Source organism: Brachionichthys hirsutus, chromosome 8 (assembly GCF_040956055.1).
Source record: "Brachionichthys hirsutus isolate HB-005 chromosome 8, CSIRO-AGI_Bhir_v1, whole genome shotgun sequence".
NCBI classification, from domain to species: domain Eukaryota; kingdom Metazoa; phylum Chordata; class Actinopteri; order Lophiiformes; family Brachionichthyidae; genus Brachionichthys; species Brachionichthys hirsutus.
The window spans coordinates 8,002,966-8,023,306 of record NC_090904.1 but is presented as its reverse complement, the minus strand read 5'-3'; the positions used below and the strand labels follow the sequence as shown (position 1 = coordinate 8,023,306).

At 44.0% G+C, this 20,341-nt stretch overlaps 2 protein-coding genes across 2 annotated transcripts; both read right to left on the bottom strand.

Annotated features, from left to right (window-relative positions):
• Positions 1–197: 197 nt before the first annotated feature.
• On the bottom strand, positions 198–7,705 carry cse1l (CSE1 chromosome segregation 1-like (yeast)). The gene is made up of 24 exons (XM_068742449.1): positions 7,621–7,705; positions 7,351–7,493; positions 7,137–7,238; positions 6,904–7,049; positions 6,724–6,814; positions 6,510–6,617; positions 5,717–5,809; positions 5,444–5,611; positions 5,227–5,356; positions 5,058–5,123; positions 4,600–4,802; positions 4,403–4,487; positions 4,194–4,255; positions 3,939–4,075; positions 3,176–3,279; positions 2,956–3,053; positions 2,704–2,854; positions 2,404–2,612; positions 2,184–2,281; positions 2,012–2,097; positions 1,759–1,840; positions 1,438–1,584; positions 904–1,135; positions 198–744 (listed from the first exon to the last, which is right to left on the bottom strand). The coding sequence occupies exons 1-24, from the start codon at positions 7,703–7,705 to the stop codon at positions 655–657; spliced, it is 2,916 nt and encodes a 971-aa protein (XP_068598550.1). The 3' UTR covers positions 198–654.
• Positions 7,706–8,868: 1,163 nt separating this feature from the next.
• On the bottom strand, positions 8,869–19,545 carry LOC137898273 (protein polybromo-1-like). Its single transcript, XM_068742295.1, has 28 exons — positions 19,405–19,545; positions 19,175–19,272; positions 18,922–19,069; positions 18,683–18,832; positions 18,347–18,463; positions 18,191–18,259; positions 18,000–18,098; positions 17,818–17,903; positions 17,659–17,744; positions 17,373–17,589; positions 16,434–16,575; positions 16,248–16,342; positions 15,902–16,181; positions 15,052–15,157; positions 14,303–14,942; positions 13,971–14,182; positions 13,680–13,865; positions 13,405–13,562; positions 13,054–13,305; positions 12,791–12,936; positions 12,426–12,583; positions 12,135–12,318; positions 11,676–11,874; positions 11,373–11,574; positions 11,208–11,276; positions 10,226–10,272; positions 9,547–9,751; positions 8,869–9,252 (listed from the first exon to the last, which is right to left on the bottom strand). The coding sequence occupies exons 1-28, from the start codon at positions 19,543–19,545 to the stop codon at positions 9,089–9,091; spliced, it is 4,656 nt and encodes a 1,551-aa protein (XP_068598396.1). The 3' UTR covers positions 8,869–9,088.
• Positions 19,546–20,341: the final 796 nt, after the last annotated feature.

Sequence of the window (20,341 nt, the reverse complement as noted above, 5' to 3'; positions counted from 1 at the left end):
ATTTTATATTCTTTGATTGGTTACTTAATTAACATTAACATAATCCATTTCATATTTTGGTGCATGTTTGACGGTGTTGCTGCGACATTTATCAAGATCTTCTGGGCAATCAGACACACAAAAAAAAACTGTAAATTTCAGATTCACTGACAAAATAAATCAAAAATACTTTTTATAGAACAAAAGCTGCAGCGAGATCAGATCTATATAAGCACTTCTATTTATTCACATTAACAAAACGGTGCAGAAACAAAGACTAGACATGAGCAAATCCTACGGGAAACATGCAGCAGAAGTTTAAGCATCGAGTCAGACAGGAAAGAAGCGCTAAATGAATCCCTCTTGAAGGACTTGGGACGCTCTGTATTCCACGCCTCCGCTGATGCTGCCCTTATTGAAAGAATCTGACCATCCCTTGCTACACAGCAGACAAAGGGCCCTAATTATCAAGTCAGCCAAGTTCTGGTCATGTCCCATTGAAAATGAAAACAACTTTCATTCGGGAACTCACCCCAAACTCAGGCAATATTATAGTTTGTCAGGTAAATCCATCAAGAACTGCCAAGTCAAACAAATGTGTGAGAAGTGGAGCTGAAGCAGGTCTGTCGTGTGACCCCCGAGGTCACCGGCGGCCCCCAGTTCATCACGTCGGCTTCAGACCAGCTGCACAGAGGCAGCCTGTAAGTACCTCTGCAGGAACTGGAGGGCTTCTGTGTTCAGACTGGTGCTCAGCATTGAAGGAACCTGCACCAGAAGGAGGGGTGGCTTTTACATCGCCTGCCTGCAGCAGCGTGCAATACAGTTTATAAAGTCATTTTATTTTGAATAGAAATAATCACCGGTCTGGTTGAATTTAAACGGATAATCCAAGACTAGAGCGGCTCTCGCCTAAGTTCAACGTACCCGTCCCGGACAGGCGGTGGAAAGCTTGTGGAGCGATTGGGCCAGCATGATCTTTGGATTACCGACAGCATCGCCGATTGGGTCGTGTTCCTTCTTTCCCGCAAAGGCAAGTTGTGAGAACGCTGTCTGGTAGCCCGGTGTGTCTTCAATGTCGACGAAGTGCTCGTCATCCGGGACGCTGTCGTCCTCCGGCAGCTCAAACAGACCAATGAGCGCCTGGAGCAGAGGGACCCTGAACGGAAACGGCACCGCTTTCATTTGGCCTCGGTTTAATTCAAGGCAACAAATGAACCCATTAAAGTAACGACAGATCAGGAAGTGTGTATAATCAGTCTATATAGGTTTCATTAGAGGAACTCCAGTCCCTTCCAGACTCCGCTCCTTACTTTCTCTCAAAGCTTCAGCTGTTGGTCACCAAATGAAATTCATCATAACCTAAATAACACTTGATACCACTGTACATAAATAAAAACACACAATTAGCACTAATTCAAGAACAGCAACGGTTGCGTTTCGTCCAGAATGGCGTCTTACCAGAGTTTCGTGTACTCTGTGTCCATCATCGCGGGACATTCAGTAAGGATTTTTGTAATGCCAACCGCGCAGATCTTCTTTTCAATAGTTCCAGACACCTTCTGAACCTCTGGAACAATTATTTTTTCCAACACCATACCAAACATTCTGCAACACAAAAAAAAACACACGCAGGATTAGTAAATCGAGTGTCGCAGCTGATCGCGGTCCGGGGATCCGTGTGTAGCTTCCTTCCATCTCAACGCTTCAATAATCAAGGCGTGCACCAGACTACTAGAATACTAGCCGGTGTGCTTTTAATGACCAAGAGGAAACACTTACTTAGCCTGGATGCTGTCAAAAATCTCCTGGAGTGCAATAGCTCCATATTTGACACAATACAAGTTCAGAAAAACCAAGAAGCCTGTTAGATGGAAAGGAAGAGAAAAACATGAACAAATCTCAGCATTACATAACAGTGGTTAAAGTAGAAATATATGACAATTTCTACGGATTACAAGCCGCGGGCGTAGCTACTGACAGCGTCCGATCAATACGTCTGAATAGAACATTAGCTTGGAAATGAGATACTAACTCTTGAGGAACTTTGTGGTTTTGGAGTTCTGTAGCCTTTGGAAGAGCAAAATGAAGATCGGCTTCCTGTACTGAGTAATCGATTCACTGGGAAAACACAAAAACGTTTCATAAATCAATGACTCCAACTACAACCTTTTAGAAGGGGGGGGGGGGGGGTATTATTGACTTACGGGGGCATGTGCTCAACGATGCTGTTGAGAAGGTAAAATCCTTGGTGGTCATTGGCTTTGGAGGCAATGAGTTTTTGAAAAACTCCAAGTAGGCCAGGCTAAGAGATGAGAAGATGAGAAGATCAAAGACAATTTAGCAACAAATGTGCAGAACTTGTATACAAATATGACAAATAGAGAAGCAACTGCTGTTACCAACACTAATGAAACCATCACATACTATTTTATCTGCAGCGGCGGAGGCAATTGTGGAACCTCCCTTCTCCAGGTAAGCCTGAAGCAGGCGCACGAGTGGGGGGATGTTTCCTGTCCGTTCCCATAGTGCAGGCTGCAGCAGGTGAGGGAATAAAGCCATGTAGGACGAGGGAATCGAGTCGGAGTGGATCTCTAGGAGGAGAGACATCACCTGGAACACGTACGGAAGGAACTCTGCAACAGTGGGGGGAGAAGAGATGAGCCAAAGTGGCTTCCACATCGGTACATCATCTCAACACAGAGAGGTCAATATAGGTGGACACACCCTGGACATCGTTCCGGAGGATCTCAGTGAAGACAGGAAAGAGTGCTTCCTCAAAGCTGCCGACGGTGGCCGGGCTGGCCTTGCAGGTGATGCGGACAGACAGGCACAGGGACTCGAACAGGTAGTGGTTAAAGTGTGGCTTGCTGGGATTCTGAAAATGGACAACAGGTTTTGGACAAGTTGACATCAATAAGCCCCCAAAAACAAGATGCTGGCAAGTTTTTTTGCCTCCATAAACAACGTGTGCGGTACCTTGCTGACTAAGAGGAGCTTCTGCGTGAGCTGACCAATCAGAGTGGGAATGTAGGGAACAATGGCCTCCTGCAGCAGGGAAAAGCTGCGCATGATGGCTTTAAAAAGAAAAAGACAAGACGTCCGTGACAACGATGATGACGACAACGCTAGTTTAAATAGCCCAGGAGTTGGTCTGGCCCTCACTGGGGGCCGCTAATGAAGAGCACACAGGTTTTACCTTTCATGATGTATTCGTTTTCTGCTGAACCAGGAAGAGACAGAACCTTGAACAAGTTGTTGAGCAGCTGCTCGGTGAAAGGTGCCATCTCTGCCGGAGTAATGCTGACAACAAACACAAAGGGCTAATAGTAACCAGTGAAGTCTAAGCTGATCTGCACTTCACCATGTTGTTTCCTCTCTGAATATGTCTGCTTACTGCAATGCTGTGGTCACATAAATAAAAAGTATATGTTTAGCAAAATGCTTTCAGTTTAGATTCAGTCTGAATATTATTTTCACTGATTCCACTCACAATTCATTTTTAATTTGTTGTTCAAAACCCATTTAAATGACTCTGAATAAGAAGACAGTTTTCTTGGTGACGTGCGATCGCGCTCAAAGATCGGTCTGCCGACAGCTCGGCTGCACAATGTAGCCGTGTGACAAAAAGATTGATTTTGCTATTCTTCACTTTAAAATAAAAAATGAAAAAGGGGTCATTTTTACAATTATATTGAAATTAATCAACGTAAATTGTCTTTTTAACATTTCCCTATTAAGACAATTCTTCAAATCATCAGCACTACATCTTATGGTAAACGATGGCCGGACCAAAGAGATCCGTTTTATTACTAAAGAACATCATTTAGAATCCGGGTCACGGGGTTATGCTGCAGCCCATCTCGGATAACTGCGGACGAGACGCTGGCTACACCCTGGATAAGCCGCCAGCTCATTGCAGGGCACGAAAACGTTTCTTGTCTTATGCTGAGGATACTCACAGCGTGGCGTTGGTGGGGCCTCTCATGGTGAAAAGCCTTTCTAAAGCATGGGCAGCGTACGTGTGCTCCACTGCGCTGTCTGCCTGCAGGTGACTTATCAGGAGAGGAACCGCCTGCAGCAGATGCTCCTTAGGAAGCTGGGGGAGGGGGGGAGGGAGGGAGGGAGGGGGGGGGGGGGGGTCACAGATAAACTGCTTTCTGATGTGTCCGATTTTCCTTTTAAAATTCTACAAGTCATTGAGAAATATCTCCCACCTGGCTTCTGAAGATCATGACGTACTTGATGGCATCGGCTTTCAGCACTGGGAACTCATTAACTATAATGACAATCGGTGCATCAGGTGAGTGCACAAATAAAGGTCGAGGGTTCGCGTCAGCTGATCGGCCAAGTTTAAAGGGGTCCAGCTATTAAAGAGGAATATATCTTGAGATCATACAGCTTATTGAGAACTCAGAGTTCTTACCATTGGGGGATTTTAAGTCCGAGAGAATGTGGTTGACAAAAAATTCATTTAGATTCACCAATTCATTGGCTTGGGTTATTCCATGCTGTAGGGAAAAAACTACAACTTTAGGACTGAGAAAATTATCTTAATGATCACATTTTATAACGGTTAATCTGCACAGGAAGTATTATTTTTGATAATCCTGAAAAGACAACCTTCTGTGTCTGTGCTTTAGATGCCAGTGACGTGACCAAATAAATGGCCGCATCTTTGTGCTTCCAGTTCTGCCCGGGATTTTTGGCATACTCCACCAGCATCGAGTTAACATAGCCGGAGAAGATGGCTGTGACGGGGCCCTCGAAGAACTTGCAAAGGCCTCGCACCAAGTCGCATGCCGCTCTGCGACGAGTGTCAATGTCTGAGAAAGGGCAGGACAAATGGCTTTCAAAGGGGACGTAGTTATCACCGAGATGCTTTTACTTCCTGCCCATTAAACTTACTGAAACTGTGGATACGAGTGTTCAAACAAACCAAATACATGACTGATCTTAAATCCCAGAAGAGCTTTAGAAATCATTAAAACTCAAAATGTGAGGAGGGACACCATAAATCTTCTTTATATTTATGCTAATGACTTACGTAATTAGAGGAGATAATCAATAATCATCTTTACCAGATCCTTCAAGGTCTCTCCGGATATATTCCTCAGAGTTATCTTCGAAGGCCTCTTCATCTGCACCTAATTGGGAAACACAGGGAATCTCATCAGCCTCACACGGCATGCGAGTATGAACGCCAGCCCGAAGATGCCTGAATCTGCTGCTAACAACGTTTCTACTTACTCCTGAACTCCATGTTGGGCACAATGACCTTCTCACAGATGCTGGTGAGAGTGTTCTGGTCCTCAAATAGGTGCTTGTAGTGTGACCTTTCACAGACTGATGCCAAGAACTGGATAGCATTACTTACCAGCTGCAACAAAGACAAACTGCATTGTTGACTCACAGAAAACGAAGCTCACAAAGTACGTAGAAACAAACAAGCGTCAGCAGCACTCACCAAGTCATATTTGACTTCTTGGCCAGTTGAAACTAAAAGATTCCAAATGGCGGTGACAAAGCGCGGCAGATATAGCTGGAATTCTTCATCATACTTCTGAGCGTAAAGAGCAGCGTTGTCACATATCTGAGACTTTAGCAGCTCCAGAAGACCCGCTTCATCCTCATCCTGCAGAGTTGTTAGGACAAGGAAAACACACAAATATATTTGTAAGCACAATAGAGAGGAAAAGTATTGCGTCAAACAGGGGAAAAAAAACAAAAAAATACTCACATCTGTTTGTAAAAGCTTATTATCCAGAGTCAGGAGGCCATGGAAATTGGTCATCCAGGTTTCCATATTGTCTTCAAAAAACTCTGGAAGGTCCTGCATAGATAACACACACATGATTCATATCCCTGACGTGGGTCTGTGCATATTAAAACAGAAGCTGAGCAGATCGCCAGGTGGGTGTGGACATACGGTACATGAGACGGGGAAGGATTGTCTCGCTACAACTACAGAAGTACTACAGTTTCTTGTAGCTGCAGTACATTACTGAAAAAACGATGCCAACATGCATCAACAACTCTGTGTGTTGCATCAGTGTCTCTGCAGCGCACACACTGAGCATGACGACTGGCTCTTATGGACGCCGATCAGTTAAACAATTCCAATACTGAAGCAGCTTCCACTGTGGCAGATGACTTCACTTATACTCCAGCCACCAATTGCTGACATAGACTTTAATCACAGAAAGCTAAGAACCCATTTAATATTCAATTCATTCATGTTCAAAGAAACAAGTCACCAACGCAGCAGATAAAATGTTAAACGGCTGCTTCATGCTGTGCACAAAGTGAATTCAAGCAGCTGAAAGCTCCCAAACGCTGGCTGCGCCATGAATAATCCTCACACACTGATGTACAACTGTAAAAATCACCTCTTTAAAACTGACGCACAAGACCGCGAAGCTTCCTACCAAGCCCTCGTGATAAGCACCGATCACAGTACAAAGCACAAGATGTCGCCAAAATGCATATACGAATTGGAGCGCGGCACATAAAGCGATGTGCCTTAAACTGACCTGGAAGTTTAGACTGTAGAACAGCTTAGAGATGAGTGTGAGAGAGGAGAAGAGGACCTTCAAAGCATTCACGTCCGTAGCGTGAGTCTGACACAACTCTATAGTGGCCTGAGCAAAGGAGAGAAAACACCCTCGTGAGAACCGCGGCCATATCCAACACCTCAACATCATTAGATTTACTTGTGAGGGTCATTGAGCAGCAAGCGCTACGAACCTTGAACAGCTCCGTCAGAGGAAGCGCAAATGTGTCCAGTACGAGTTTGATTTCTGACCAAAGTTCATTCGACTTGAACTCATGACGATACCTTGACAAAAAATATGGAGAAACAGAAATGTGAACATTTCGTTTTGGAGTTTAAACAGAAACATTCCCAACAATAAAAGTGGCTTCGACCTCTTGAAGAGGGAGTGGGCGGTACGAAGTACTCCGTTGATGATGTGGAAGTCTCCACTTCTGAAGCGGGTCACCATCTCGGTTAGCAGGTCCGGCCATTTTTGGGGGAAATCTTCCCTTCCTATTATACTGATGGCATCACTCAGCTGCAGAAATACACAGGATAACCGGGGCCTGATGGAACATCTTCCTGCCTTCAGATCAAAGTCTTAATAAGAAGTGTGACGATGTACCTGTTTTTGAATCTGTTCGGGGCTGCTTAGCATCAGATTTACTATATTTGCTTTAATTGCTGCTCGGTCAGGATCAGAGACTTTATTAGGTTCATCTTCAACCTTTGGCAAAACACATCGCAAAAGTAGAACCAGTCAATAAGACTAAAGCAACATCAGTTCTCCAAACACCGTCAGCAGCACGTAAACTGATCATTGCGTAGCAAAAACTCACAATGCGCCAGTTCCTTTTGATATAGTTCTTAAAAGTAACCGCAGCACAGACGCGAATCACGTTGTCCTGGGACTTCTCCAACAACGTAAGCAGCAATAAGGGGTAGTTCTGGCTTCCCTCCACAGACTCGAGAAACTTTTCAGCTATAAAAAAAAATAATAATACACACACAAAGTTACATAGAAGAAAGAAATCAGATTAATGCTGAGAATAAATAGGTAATTAATAATAATATCAATACTCTCAAAAGGGTGTCTTGAGTTGCATTACCTGGTCGTCTGACTGCTGGGTCTGGGTCCAGAGTTTTTCTCAGGAACTCTGTGAGGGTTTGTAGGTTAGAATCATTCAGTTCCATGCTCGTAACTGAGGGCGAGAAAACAAAGAATGACAAAAAGGAATTTGCATCACTAAACGAGACCTCGTCATTGTCAGAGGATGAGTAATCTTGCGCATGCCGCGCTTTATTAAAAATGCTTTATAAACATGCGAGCCGGTTCCTGTACATTACATAGAAGTTACCCACCTGTAATATGTGCTAAATGAACTAGCACATATTGCAGGTAGGTGTGCATGTCGGGTTTAAAGGATTCAAAGTTTCATATCTCTATATGACAAGCCACACCAGCTACTGAGCGAGGTTTAAAGCTTCGGTGCTAGTTCATGCATGTATTCAATGTGCAGGTGAAGTTAGCTTGCTAGCAGCTAGCCATGTTAGAATGAATAGTGCGACTGATACGCTAGCCCTCTGGGAGTTAAAATGTAGCCACATGGTGGCCGAGATGCTACATGGGCCTGCTCTTGTATATTCATACCCACTGAACAGACATACTCCTACTGCTCCACTATCCCGAGTTAGCATCATATCGTACACTATTCGGGGTGGAGAAAAAAATCTATTTGTGAATTCCAGTGGATAGACTGATCCATCAGCCGGTGCATAGCTAACATTAGCGTTAGCTTGCTAATATGTTTTTAGCTATCCGTGAAAGTTGTTTGTATTCTGATCACCAACTAATAAGTAACTGACTGGATGTTAGTTTTATTGCTGGATACGCTGACTGTAGAAGGATCGGGACGTCTTACCGTTCCCGTGACTCTCAGTCGGGCTAGAATGGGCAGACACGGCAAACAGTCCGGTAGTGCTTGCCTTGCCAGCTTTCAAACGTCAAGCCCAAAAGGGAACTGCGCGGTCAGTGTTCTACGCATGCGCAGATGGCACACGAACTCTGCAAGACACGCCCCTTCCTTCGTCCGAGAAATAAAACTTTGTACTACAAGATTTATATTAAACAATCAATTGTTTCAAATTGGGAATAATAATTGTCTCTAATTTATGAAAATGCTGTAGATAAATTTTAGGTGTCTTTTCACCATATAGCTCTTTGATGCTTCACTTCATTTAATCATAGTTGACTTTTTTTTTGTTAGTTCTTGTGATCTCAAACAGCATAACTACAGTAGATCCTGCATAGGATATACTGAGCACATAAAATGGTAACGCAAAATCGTTAACTCTTCACATTTTAATCATGACAGCAATCATCACAGAATGAGTCACTAACATTAATGCACTTAATGGTTTATCTGAAACGTAGAACACAAAAAGCAGCTTCAACACAAAGCCTCTATGTTAACAATATCATTTAAATGACAACACAAAGTTAATACTTTTAGTGAGCATAATCCTTTTCCCTGTTTCACAGGTCCAGATGGAACAGAGGCTCAGAACACAGGTGTGCTACAGGTTGTGCGTCTGGCGGATGTTTAGGGTGTCTCGAAGCATCAGGTCACGGATCCGCCATAGTGCGTCCGCCATTGTCTTGTGGGCCCCCTTACTCTTTAACCAGTGGGACGGAAGTCTGCTCTCTTGTTCTTTTGTCAGCCGTACATCTTGTTTCTGAACTGCAATTGTGCAAAATGGTTAGGATTAGGTTTACATATGTGGGTAATTTTAGATTACAGTACATTCGTTTATTAATTGGACTATTAGGATCGGTGAATGTGATGATAGTACAACAGGATATTCTTTCAAAGATTTTAATATTTTCAATAAACTCCTAAACAAACTTAAATCCTTCCACATGGATTAATGCTCTAATGGGGGATTTTCAATCTAAACTGTGATTGTCCTTTTGTTTGAAGATGCTTTCGCTGAAGATGTAAAACAAGTCATTGCAACCAAAAAGCAACATGAACCTGACAGAGTATGGTCCCACTTGCTAATGGTCGAGGACTCTGAAGAGAGGCCCTCAATGTATCGGAGGTACGCCTCAGAGTGAAGCAGTCGTTGCGTCTTGGGTGGTGGGGTCACAAACACTGGGCTGGAGGGCTGTGGGAGTGCTGGTTGCCCCATCTGGCCCAGTCCTGGGTATGGTGGTGGAGCCTGCTGTCCTGGGCCCGTCTGATGAAGATATATCAACAACTCGAATATTTCTCCATTTCAGATTTACACAGAATTTTCATTTCATCAATATCGCGATTTAGATGTGTGTCTGGACAAGTGAGCTGTTTATATTACTTTGTTGGCTGAAATATTTATTAAAGTTTTTAGATTTAAAAATTTGAAGATTGAAAAATAGCGTTTCATGCCATTTGTTTAACATTGTATTTTTCAATATATTCTTTTATTTCTCAAAGGAATATCACACGGCTCTTTGTGAAAAGGAGGTTGGTAACTATGAGTGTTTGCAAAAAGAAATCCGGATCCAACAGAAGGTCAGTGGGGAGCTGGGGTTTGTGACGACGGAGGCTGAACGACGTTCTGTGAACAGGCTGCCGTGTAACATGCAGAAACCCAACAACATGCAGTGCACTGGTCGGACGGGCAGAGGAGCGTCCCAGTGACAGCAGCCTGTAGAATCATCTTGTAGATTACCTGAGATCCATGACTGTTTCCTGCTCCTGGTCCCACTCCACCGACACCTGTAGGGATATTAAAGGCCAAAACACTTTCAAATAGTGAAGGAAGCGCTTCGATATGGGTTGGCTTTACAATTACAATCAAATGCCAACAACAAAACTATTGCATCAAAACATTTTCTCTCACTCCGAATGCCAATTGTGAAGGTAATCCTCAAAAGATTGGATTGAATTTCTTTGCCGACACTGAATATCTCTCAAAGATAAACCTGCTGATAAAGCAGGACAAATAGCCAGGCCCCGTTAGAGGCTATATGCTGGCATGACTCCGAATCAACTCGAGGACCTAAGCCTATTGGTACAGGTAGCCCCTCCAGCAATCAGATTGGTAGACTGGAAGCGACTGCGTGGCAGGTGGGGGTGGCCAAAGCTCTAACCAAAGTATGGCATTCCAGAAAACCCAGAAGGAACGGGAGTAGTAACACAAGAGGGCAACATGCATCATTCAGTTAGTATGTCGTATCCTCACAAGCTCATTATGATGGAAAAAGATGTCAAGCAGGGCAACACAAATGAAAGCACATGATGAAAACAAGTTGGAGCACATGCATGGTTCATTTTTAAGTCCCAATTCTCAAAAGTTGTACAGTAACATTTCCATTTCCTGTTTAGCATCCACATACAGATGTGGAGTACAGTATTTCAGTATATGAAGGGTTGAGTACTGTACAACAATCAAGGTTTGGCCTTTTCAAATGATGTTAGAGGCGACACATAATTCTATGACAACGCTGCAACATGCTGATATGGATGTGATCAGGAGACTTAAAATGGTCGATACATCCAAGCAGTTCAGCTTCTTGCTCCAGCCTTCCTAGTGCCCACTGGGGAGTCGTCTGTATCTGAGGGGTTACCCGACACAGGCCTCATGCTGGGATTTAGCATCCTCATGGGGGTTGGGGGAGGCACCACCCCCATCAGTGCCCCTACTGGGGTACCTGCTCTAGGGGACGTCTGATGCTGAGCTCTGTCACGCTCCTGCTGCTCAGCCACTTTAGCCGCTCGCTCTGCAGCACAATGAGATTAGCATAAGGGGGGGGGGGTCCCCTTTAGATCACTTAAATTTCTTGAAAATATAATCAATTTGAGCATTTTCCACTGACCCTCATAATCAGCTTTTCTGGAGCTCTCCAGGTTCCTCCACTCTGTGCCAACCAGGCGGCTGAGCTCCCCGAAGGAGAAGTCTGGGTGCTGGGCTTTGATGACCGCTCGCATTTCGCTGCTGAACAAGATGTATCCGCTCATGTTGATCTTCCGCTTTGAACCTTCCTTCTTTGAAAGGCCCTTAATAGACTTTGGGGTGGACTGGGAAACAAGTACAGGAGAAGCATTCATGCCAATGCTACAGGCAGCGCAGCCACTCTTAAGATGGAAAGTGATTTACATTGAAATACTCCCCCCCTGACCTGTGGTGGCGTGTAAGGCATGGCATCCATGTCACTAGACATGGAAGACTGCATCAGCTGAGACTGGTCCCCTAGCTCGCCATCATCATCTCCAAGATCCTCAAGCTCCTCGTCGGTCATGTCAGCAAACTTTGCCTCCAGTACCTCAATTTTCTTGTCCAACAGGGGTGATGCTTCTTTCTGGGGCACTATCAGCTTCCTGTGCAAGACAATCAAAAGTACAAGCAATATGTGCCATTTATCCTCTGCATAAATACCTCAGAGATGAAGGGCTGGCGGCCACATTTTAAGTTCTGTCCTTGCATGAAAGCTGGCATAGGCAATCGGCAATGACCAAAACAAACGAGGTAACGACACAAGAGGACACAATCGTTCTGCATCTGTAGCTTAATTCTGTTGCTCTATGTATTTCCTGTTCCACCAGTAACATTCCACTGAGAATAAGTGAAGGGTCTTCACCTAAAATAGTAGTTTTCATCTTCCACCACCTTCCCAGAAAGAGAAAAGCGCTTGAGACCCTTGAACTTCTTCATCTGCTTCTCACTCTCAATATATCGACTCTCACAGAGCAAGACATTCTCTTCGGGTACTTCGGTTGGCCGACAGGACAGGTAGTCTTTGAAGGAAGACACTACACACTTCCCTGCGAAACAAAAAACACAGTAAATAAGTCAGATTAATGTGGCTTTGCGATAACAAGGAGTATATTCTTTATATTCAGCTCAACCCAATGAGCGGTAAATCGAGTACCGATGATGCATGTCATAGGACAAGTCTCCTCCAGGTTACTGAGGAACACTTCTTTCTTGTAGAACATCTTTGTGGGCTCATGCTCGGTTTCCTCCGGGTGGATGAAGATCGGACCAAAGAAGTAGCCTGCTCCATCTCGCATCCACATTTTCTCAATCCTGTTTCGACATATTATTTTAAAGAGAAATGCATTTTAGTTGGGGTTTGAACTTAAATATTATATACAAGACAGTAAATGAATAGTTAATTATGATTTGAAAATAAATGTGTATACAGTGTATATATATATTTTGTTTTTGCAATAAAAGCTATTTACAAACCTTTTCAGACACAACCTGAAAGGTGTTTACATGTATTTACTCTACCTGCCCACTCGGTGGCGCACTAAGCCATGTGAACCGATGTAAATGCAGTCTCCCACTTTGAGCCACAGATTATTGTAGCAGAGCTGCTCGTAGTACTGACATCCTGGTTCCCCGTTCGTCATGTCCATCGGAACATCCTCCCTCTCCTAGAAACGCCAACCGTTATCCTGACAGCAGTCTACCCAGTTTAATTATTGTATTTGTTTTATATATATATATATATATATACTGGAACTTGTATAAAAGCAAACTGTGGCATTTACCTTGTCTACAATAGCATCTGTCATTTTACATTCATCAGCCACCTCTGGGGGTTTCTCCTCTTGCTTTGGAGCGAACATGGAAGCTACACGGACGACAGGCAGAGGTACCTCTCTGGGAAGAAACCGAACAGAGCTTAAGGGCATGGCCCACATCTTGATCTTCTTGAAGGACTTGGACTTGGCAGAGTAGCGCGACTCACAAACGAAGACATCCTCGGCTCTGAAGCCTTCTGGGTGAACTTTGAAGTACTCCTAAAAGCCCACAAAAGCCCAAACATTTGGTCAACGCGATTGTAAACGCAGACAGAGCAGCTAACTACGGGGATGACGGGTATAACCGACAGCATTTACCTTAACAAACATAACAACACATTTGCCCAGAATCTTGCTAACAGGAGCTTTGTTGTAATAGTCGCTCTTAAAAACTTCCTTCTCCAAGAACTTCCTTGTGGCGAGGTGAAACGTTTCGTTTGGCCTGTAGAACCAGCAGCCATACAGCCACTTCTCCCCTGCGTGGATCAGAGACGGAGAAGCAGGTCTCCGTAAACACAAAGCAAGGATGCAGCGAACAAATCGAGCAGAAGTCATCCACGGGCTTCTCTTACTAGTGCAAAATCTAGACTGACCAGTGTCATCCTGCCAAAGGCGCTCGATGTAGATGATATGAGGCTGGAGGTTTGGCTCGGCAGGCTCGACGTAAACGTAGTCTCCCACGTGGTACATGCTGTCTTTGAAGCTGCAGTCCTGGCTGTAGGTGCGCTGCAGGTTAGACTGCCACGAGCCGCCAACAGAGTCCTCCCTCTTTTCAGCTTCTGGGAATGCACGATTGCAGCAGTGTAAGCCACCACAATGCATGATGGCACTTGTAATAATATAATTTAACATACAGCACACACACGTAATATGAAAGCAAATACCCCTTTTTTCCTCTTCCCTCTTGATTTTGTCCTCCTCCATCTCCTTGGGAAGTTTCTCCTTCTTCTCTTTCTCCACGTCGCCGTGCAGATGTTTGGAGCTATAGCTGAGAGCAGGAGACATCAAGATTTCGCCGTTCTTGCACAGCTCGTCTCTGATCCTGATGAGGAACTGCTGCAGCTCCACGGCATCTTCAAAGATCTCGGAATCTGTCCTATAATTAACCGCATGGTGTGGACAAAACTTTGGACCTTTTTTCCCCTCAACGTAATAATTCTACAACAAATGGCTCAATGGACACAAAGACATGTTTGGACACGTGATATTCCCTTACCTGTTCAGTCGTCTGGCCTTTTCCAGCACTTCGAACATATGGTCCTGGAAAACATCGAGCCTCTTATAACATCCTCGATCGACATGATTCCTTATGATCTCAAAATTGAGTCTGGGCTTCTCAGGATTTGCAGGATCTTGGGCAGGAATCTCAGCCAGCGAATCGCTGTAGCAACGGCCCTCGTCGTCTTGGTGACCGAGCACGGAGACATAGAGGCTGCGGATGAGTTCCTGGATAAGGCGGGGCACGTCCGGCACGCGAGCGTCATCCCCGCCCTCAAGGTCACGCCGCGTCTCTAACAGGACCCTGTGCAGAACGAGGGCATCGCGGTAAATGAGAGACTCGGGCTCGTTGTAAGTGCAAGCGTTGTTGAACATCAGCACCAAGTCCTCCACAAGTGCGTCTACATCCTGGTACTTATTAGCCAGCATGTGGCTCTTAATCTTCTCCATGTCGACGGGTTTCTTAATGGCAATGTAGTAATCAGGCAGCTCAGCGCGAGACGGCAGCCGCAGAAAGATGGTACTGAGGCGTCGGCCCCGCTTGTCTGTGAAGTTCTTGACGGCCTCATAAAGCTCGTTCAGCTTCTGCTGTAAGGGGGTCAAGTACTTGGACTTCTTCAGAGTAATGCTGCTCTTTCCTGCAATGGAAAAAAAAAAGTGTATGAAAGTTCATGAAACTGAACTTGCTTTAGTCAACACATTTATATGACTTTTGATTCAGTTAAATAAAGTAAACTTGGCAGGTACTTATTTTCAACTTTGGGGACGTGAGGTCATCGTCGTCTGTTGTCGGCCCAAGATCTCTGCGTCTGTCTTTCATGATCTTTTCTAAGACGTCAGCATCATTGTAGACCTGGGATGCGATAAAGTGAGTTTGACAGGAGCTCCTGGTCCTTAGGATTTAGTTAACCCTTTCCTCCCTGATAGTCATCTGGGGATTCTGCCCTATACATGATTTCCTCTGTGTGCCCTGAGACAAAAACACTTTAGCTCCAAATGTATTTTTCCTGCACATTAACAATATTTGTTTATAGCACGGAACCTTTAAATTCCGTGCTGCAATCAACGCTGGAATGGACAGCGTCATCTGCCACACATCTTGTTTACGGCGCCAAAAGTCGGCACTCGATTGCAGAGCGACATGAATGAAGGATAAGGGAGGAAAGGGTTAAATCAGTTTCGCTTCCAGTTACTTCTGATCTTTGTAACCGTTCAGACTTTTATGTTAATGAGTCCACTTTAATATCAATTTATAACTGACTTTCAGATTCCAGAATGTCTCAAAAACAAAAAGTGAACACAAATATTAACTCTTTCATTTAAAGAGTTTTTTTCGAACCCAAACATTCACTGCCAACCTGACATTAAAATCTGCCTCTCTTCAACGGCCAATAACTCCGGGACAGAAAATGGTAGGAACACACTTTATTTTTCCTGATGAAAGAAGAGACTTTGATCTTTCATTTGGTAGGTTCGGTATGTGCAGAGTCATAGGAAAGAATAGTCTGTGAAGCTTCGAAATGCGCGAAAACTGGGGCACACAGCTTATAGCCAACGCCGAAAATGGCTGGCACTCAATGAGTTAAACAGAGCTTACCTGGGAGCCTTCTTCATTGTAGTGCCGAGCGTTGCGGAACATCAGCTTCATGTCTTCCACCATTGCATCTTCGGTCATGTACTTGTCTGAGCGGATGTTCAGCTCAATGGTCCTGAGGTCCATCGGCTCCAGGATGATCTTGTAGTAGTCGGGGTAGTCTTTCTTTGAGGGCTTCACCATGAAGAGCTCACAAAGTCTCCGAGCAGTGGCAGCTTCCCGCGCCTCGGTCACAGCAGCTAGAAGGACTTTCATTCGGTTCTTCTTTGTGTTCTTCTTGTGACTAAAAATACACATTGTAAGTGCCGGTACACGGAGCTGAGCGTCTACAACGTGCCAAAATGCAAACCTTTTTCTTTTCGTGCTGCTGGAGTCAGAGGTGGCAGAGGAGAGCATGCTGTCTCCGTCGTCATTATCTCTCTGCAAAAGCTCCTTCCTCTTCATCTAGAATCATATAGGGAATAGGTGGTACATGAATATCAAACGGGTTAAATGCCTCTAAACTGCAACTATGAGAAGAACGTGTGGCACCGACCTGATGAATATGCTGGAGCTTGAGCGCACGCTTGTAGATGGATGAATGAGGAACATTAAAGCGTTTGGCGTTCTCGAACATCAGGGTCAGATCAGCGTCAACGTGCTCAACGCTCTCGTATTCGTTGTTCTTCATCTTCTTCCTGTGGGGAGTTACGGGCTCTCACATTTGGAAGGAGGGCAGAGAAATACTGTGCTGTACAATGATTGCAATGGTGTCGGGGTAGAAAGTAAAAAAAAAAAGAGAGAGAGCATGTTGATGAAACAATGAAGAAAACGGGCAAATAAAGGAATATGCAGAAACAGAAAAGATTTCCATCCAGGTGGTCTTTGTGTTTGAAACATTTCTGTTTGTAAATGTTTAAAAAAGCAAAGATTTATGTGAATGGAAATCCAAATCTCCAAATGCTCCAAATCTAGCACATTAAAAGTTGTCATCTACACTCCCTGTAAAACTATTTAAAATCTAAACATCCCTTGATAAAGACCTTTGCATTAAATGTCACCTCGGGAAAATAAAAGCGTGCCTCTCTTAGCAAGTTCTTGTTGTGGGATTTCTACCTTCAACTAATAACTCTGTTAAAGATATTTACATTTTAGAAAACTGTTCATGCAAATGATGCAACCACCGCTATATAACAAGAACTCTCTGCCCGTGCACGTCTCAGGGCTCGTTCTACGGATCTACGTCACACTTGGCATGCGCGCTGCTAGATAACGGGTGGCCGGTGCTCTGTGCTGCAGCAGGGGAGACTCATCAGAAACGCAGACAGAGACAAGAGGAGAGGCTACAGAGTCAGAGGATGCACATTAGATAAAAGGGATACTGCATACCAAAGTAAATAGAGAAATAACAGCGCACTGTAGACGACCATCGGCACATTAGGTTTATTTATTTATGTAAATGTAAACACGCACACACACACGGTTAAGCGCATACTTGATGTGATCGAGGCAGACAGGTTGACTGATCTGATGGTAGTAGTCGGGGTAGTCCTTCCTGGAGGGTAGCTGCAGGAAAGGCTCACATATCAGCTGGCCCTGACTATTCCTGGCGCCTCGTACAACTTCATAGAGCTGGAAGATGGGATTACTCGTGTCCATGTCAGAGGTCATGCCCTCTGCCTCAGATTCCCCCTCGTCGTAGTGGACAGAACCTGAGAGGTGGAAGAATAATGAAACGCAAGATGTGTGCGTGCGATGAAGACAATGAGGTGAGGAAGTACCAGAGAGTATGCCTTCCTCGTCACTTTCGTACTGCAGAGCCACGGCGAGCGCTGAGAGGCGGTCTGCTTGGGCACACCTTCTGTTCCTGGCAGCAACAGAGCAGCAGGAGTTAAAGCCAGACACTCGCTTTATTGCACAACATTCGTCTTCTTCTTTACCTAATCCGAATGCTGGATTTGATCGGTTCCCCATGTTCCATCTCAGATTTCTTTTGAGTAAAAATCTTTTTGATCATGTTTGCATCCTGGAAAAAACAAGTACCGGTAGATCAGGGGTGTGTGTACGTCAAGCGCCGCGAGTGTCATCTGCCACAGATCATTCCTCTTAATCACAAACTCACTTTAAACACTTGCGATCCAGGCTCATTGTAGGTTTTGGCATTCTTGACAAGCAGGTCGACGTCTTTAGCCATGGCACCTACACTCAGATAATGGCCCAACTAAAAGCAAACACATGTATCGGACAATTCTGCAAATAACATTTAAAAAAATGTTGTTTTTTTGCTGTAGATTAGAGCTTGTGAGACCATACCTGTATCTTTTGAGCAATGATTTTCAGATCAATCGGTTCCTTAATGATGGCATAATAATCAGGGTATTGCTAAAAGAATAAAGACAGGCTGCGCGTTAAAACCAAATCCCTCAACAAATGCATCGCGTCTGAAGCCGCACTGAAAGCTGCCGATACCATTTTGGATGGAAGTTTCTGGAACAGCTCACTGATCAGATGGCCGGTGGGCTCGGTGTACGACACGACGGCATCAAGGAGCTGCTCAAGGACCTCTTTCAAGCAGTTCGACGCACTCTGTCACCAAACGAGCAGGAAAACGCCATTTCAGCCTCAGCAGTCACGCAGAGCCGAAAACTCTAGTGTCACAGCTCTATACTGATAGCTATCGGATATTGTTCAAAATGATCAAACGTGTCTGCTAGATTCATTAAGAAATAACTGAACAGAAGCATCAGATTGACATGGATTCTAAATATAAATGTGTAATAAATGTGTTATATCTGTGCGGGTTACCTCATCCTCAGCGGACCCTGAGGGATTGTCTTGATCATCATACCCATCTTCCTCATCCTCATCGTATTCCCCCGGCTGAACGAATTCATTCTTGGTTCGCAGGTAAAGATCCCACAGCCTACAGGCCGCCCTGTACTCAGCACTGTCCGCCTGCCCAAACACAAGCAGTGCGTGTTCATCCTTTCTAACCATGCACATACACACACACACACACGACCTCTAAATGACCCTTTTTATACCTTGTAATATGTTTTTGCATTGTTGAATAACAGATGAAAGTCGCTGGTGATCTGATCAACATCGTCATACTCCTCCATCTTTAACTTCTGCTGGATCTTCATCATGTCGATCGGCTGAGACACCACATGGTAATAGTCCGGCTGATTCCTGGGTGGAAGTGGAGCTGTGAGATTTGTCTGCTTTACATTTGTGCGACATTGCTCGACGGGATTACTTGCACATAATCCAGCAACTTCTCGTCCCTCGCCTCACCGTCGTTTGGGCGCTCTGATGAACAGCTCACAGAGCATCCTGCCTTGGTCATCCTTATAATCTCGGATTGTGTTGTAGAGTTCGTGGCACACGGCAATCTGGCAAGGAGGGGAAAGAAACACTGAACAAAAATAGCTACACCCTTTGCCATGTCAATTTCTTAATCTGTGTTGGAAGTATGAGTCAGGGAATATGATAAATGAAACTTAAATTTAAAGACAGCAAATTACAGGATCCACAGTTGGAATGTTAGCGGTCCTTCTCCTCTTTCGCCCAACTGAAGAGACTAACGATGATGTCTGGCTATCGTCAAACTCTCCTCCACTCACACTGCTAGAGGGGGATGTCGCCCTTCTTCGTTTTAAGGCCATGACGAACCCCTGAGGTAAAGAGCCAATCAAGAAAATCTTACATTCATCCTACAAAGCACAGGATACTCAAAGGTTTCACACATCTCAACAGTGCAGTGTCGTAACGTAAGAAGAATGTTCATGAAGATGTACAAACATTTTAGCTCCAGAGGCCTTCCCACTATGATTAATTAATTTAAAAATTAACACTCTATTTTTGGACCAATGTGAGAGAAACAAAAATATTTGAAGGCTTCTTGTTCATGTCTGTGTAGCGCACGTGTTAATTCTTGCTACTATAATCAATGCTGATGGGAGACGCACCAATTACTGATTATGGATATTGTAAACTCCAGCTGCATCAGAATGTGTGATGTTTTTAATGTAATTTTTTATTATGTCACTTTGTTTTAAATACTGATGAAAGTAAAATTATCGTTAAATGTTAACGAACTCGTTACAGGATTTTATTTTCACACGACACAAAGCAAACAACGTGAAAGTGAAGATCATTCAACAAATCTTTTTTTTTATTCCTTTTAAGTCACAGAACATGCTTCGTAAAAAAAAACACATCAGTGTTTAGTTTGTTTTGTTTTGCAGATTTGCTTTGATGCATATGTTTTATGAAAATAACGGTCTTTCGATCCTTATTAACTTTTAATGGCTGTCTTATTTAAATCCATAATGTAAATAGAGACAGGTTTTTTTTTTTTAAGCGCCAAAAATATAAGATTATCAGATGAAATAGTAGGTGACAACATTTTATATGAATTATTTAGCATATTTGGAAAGGTTTAGTCAAATTGAAATAATT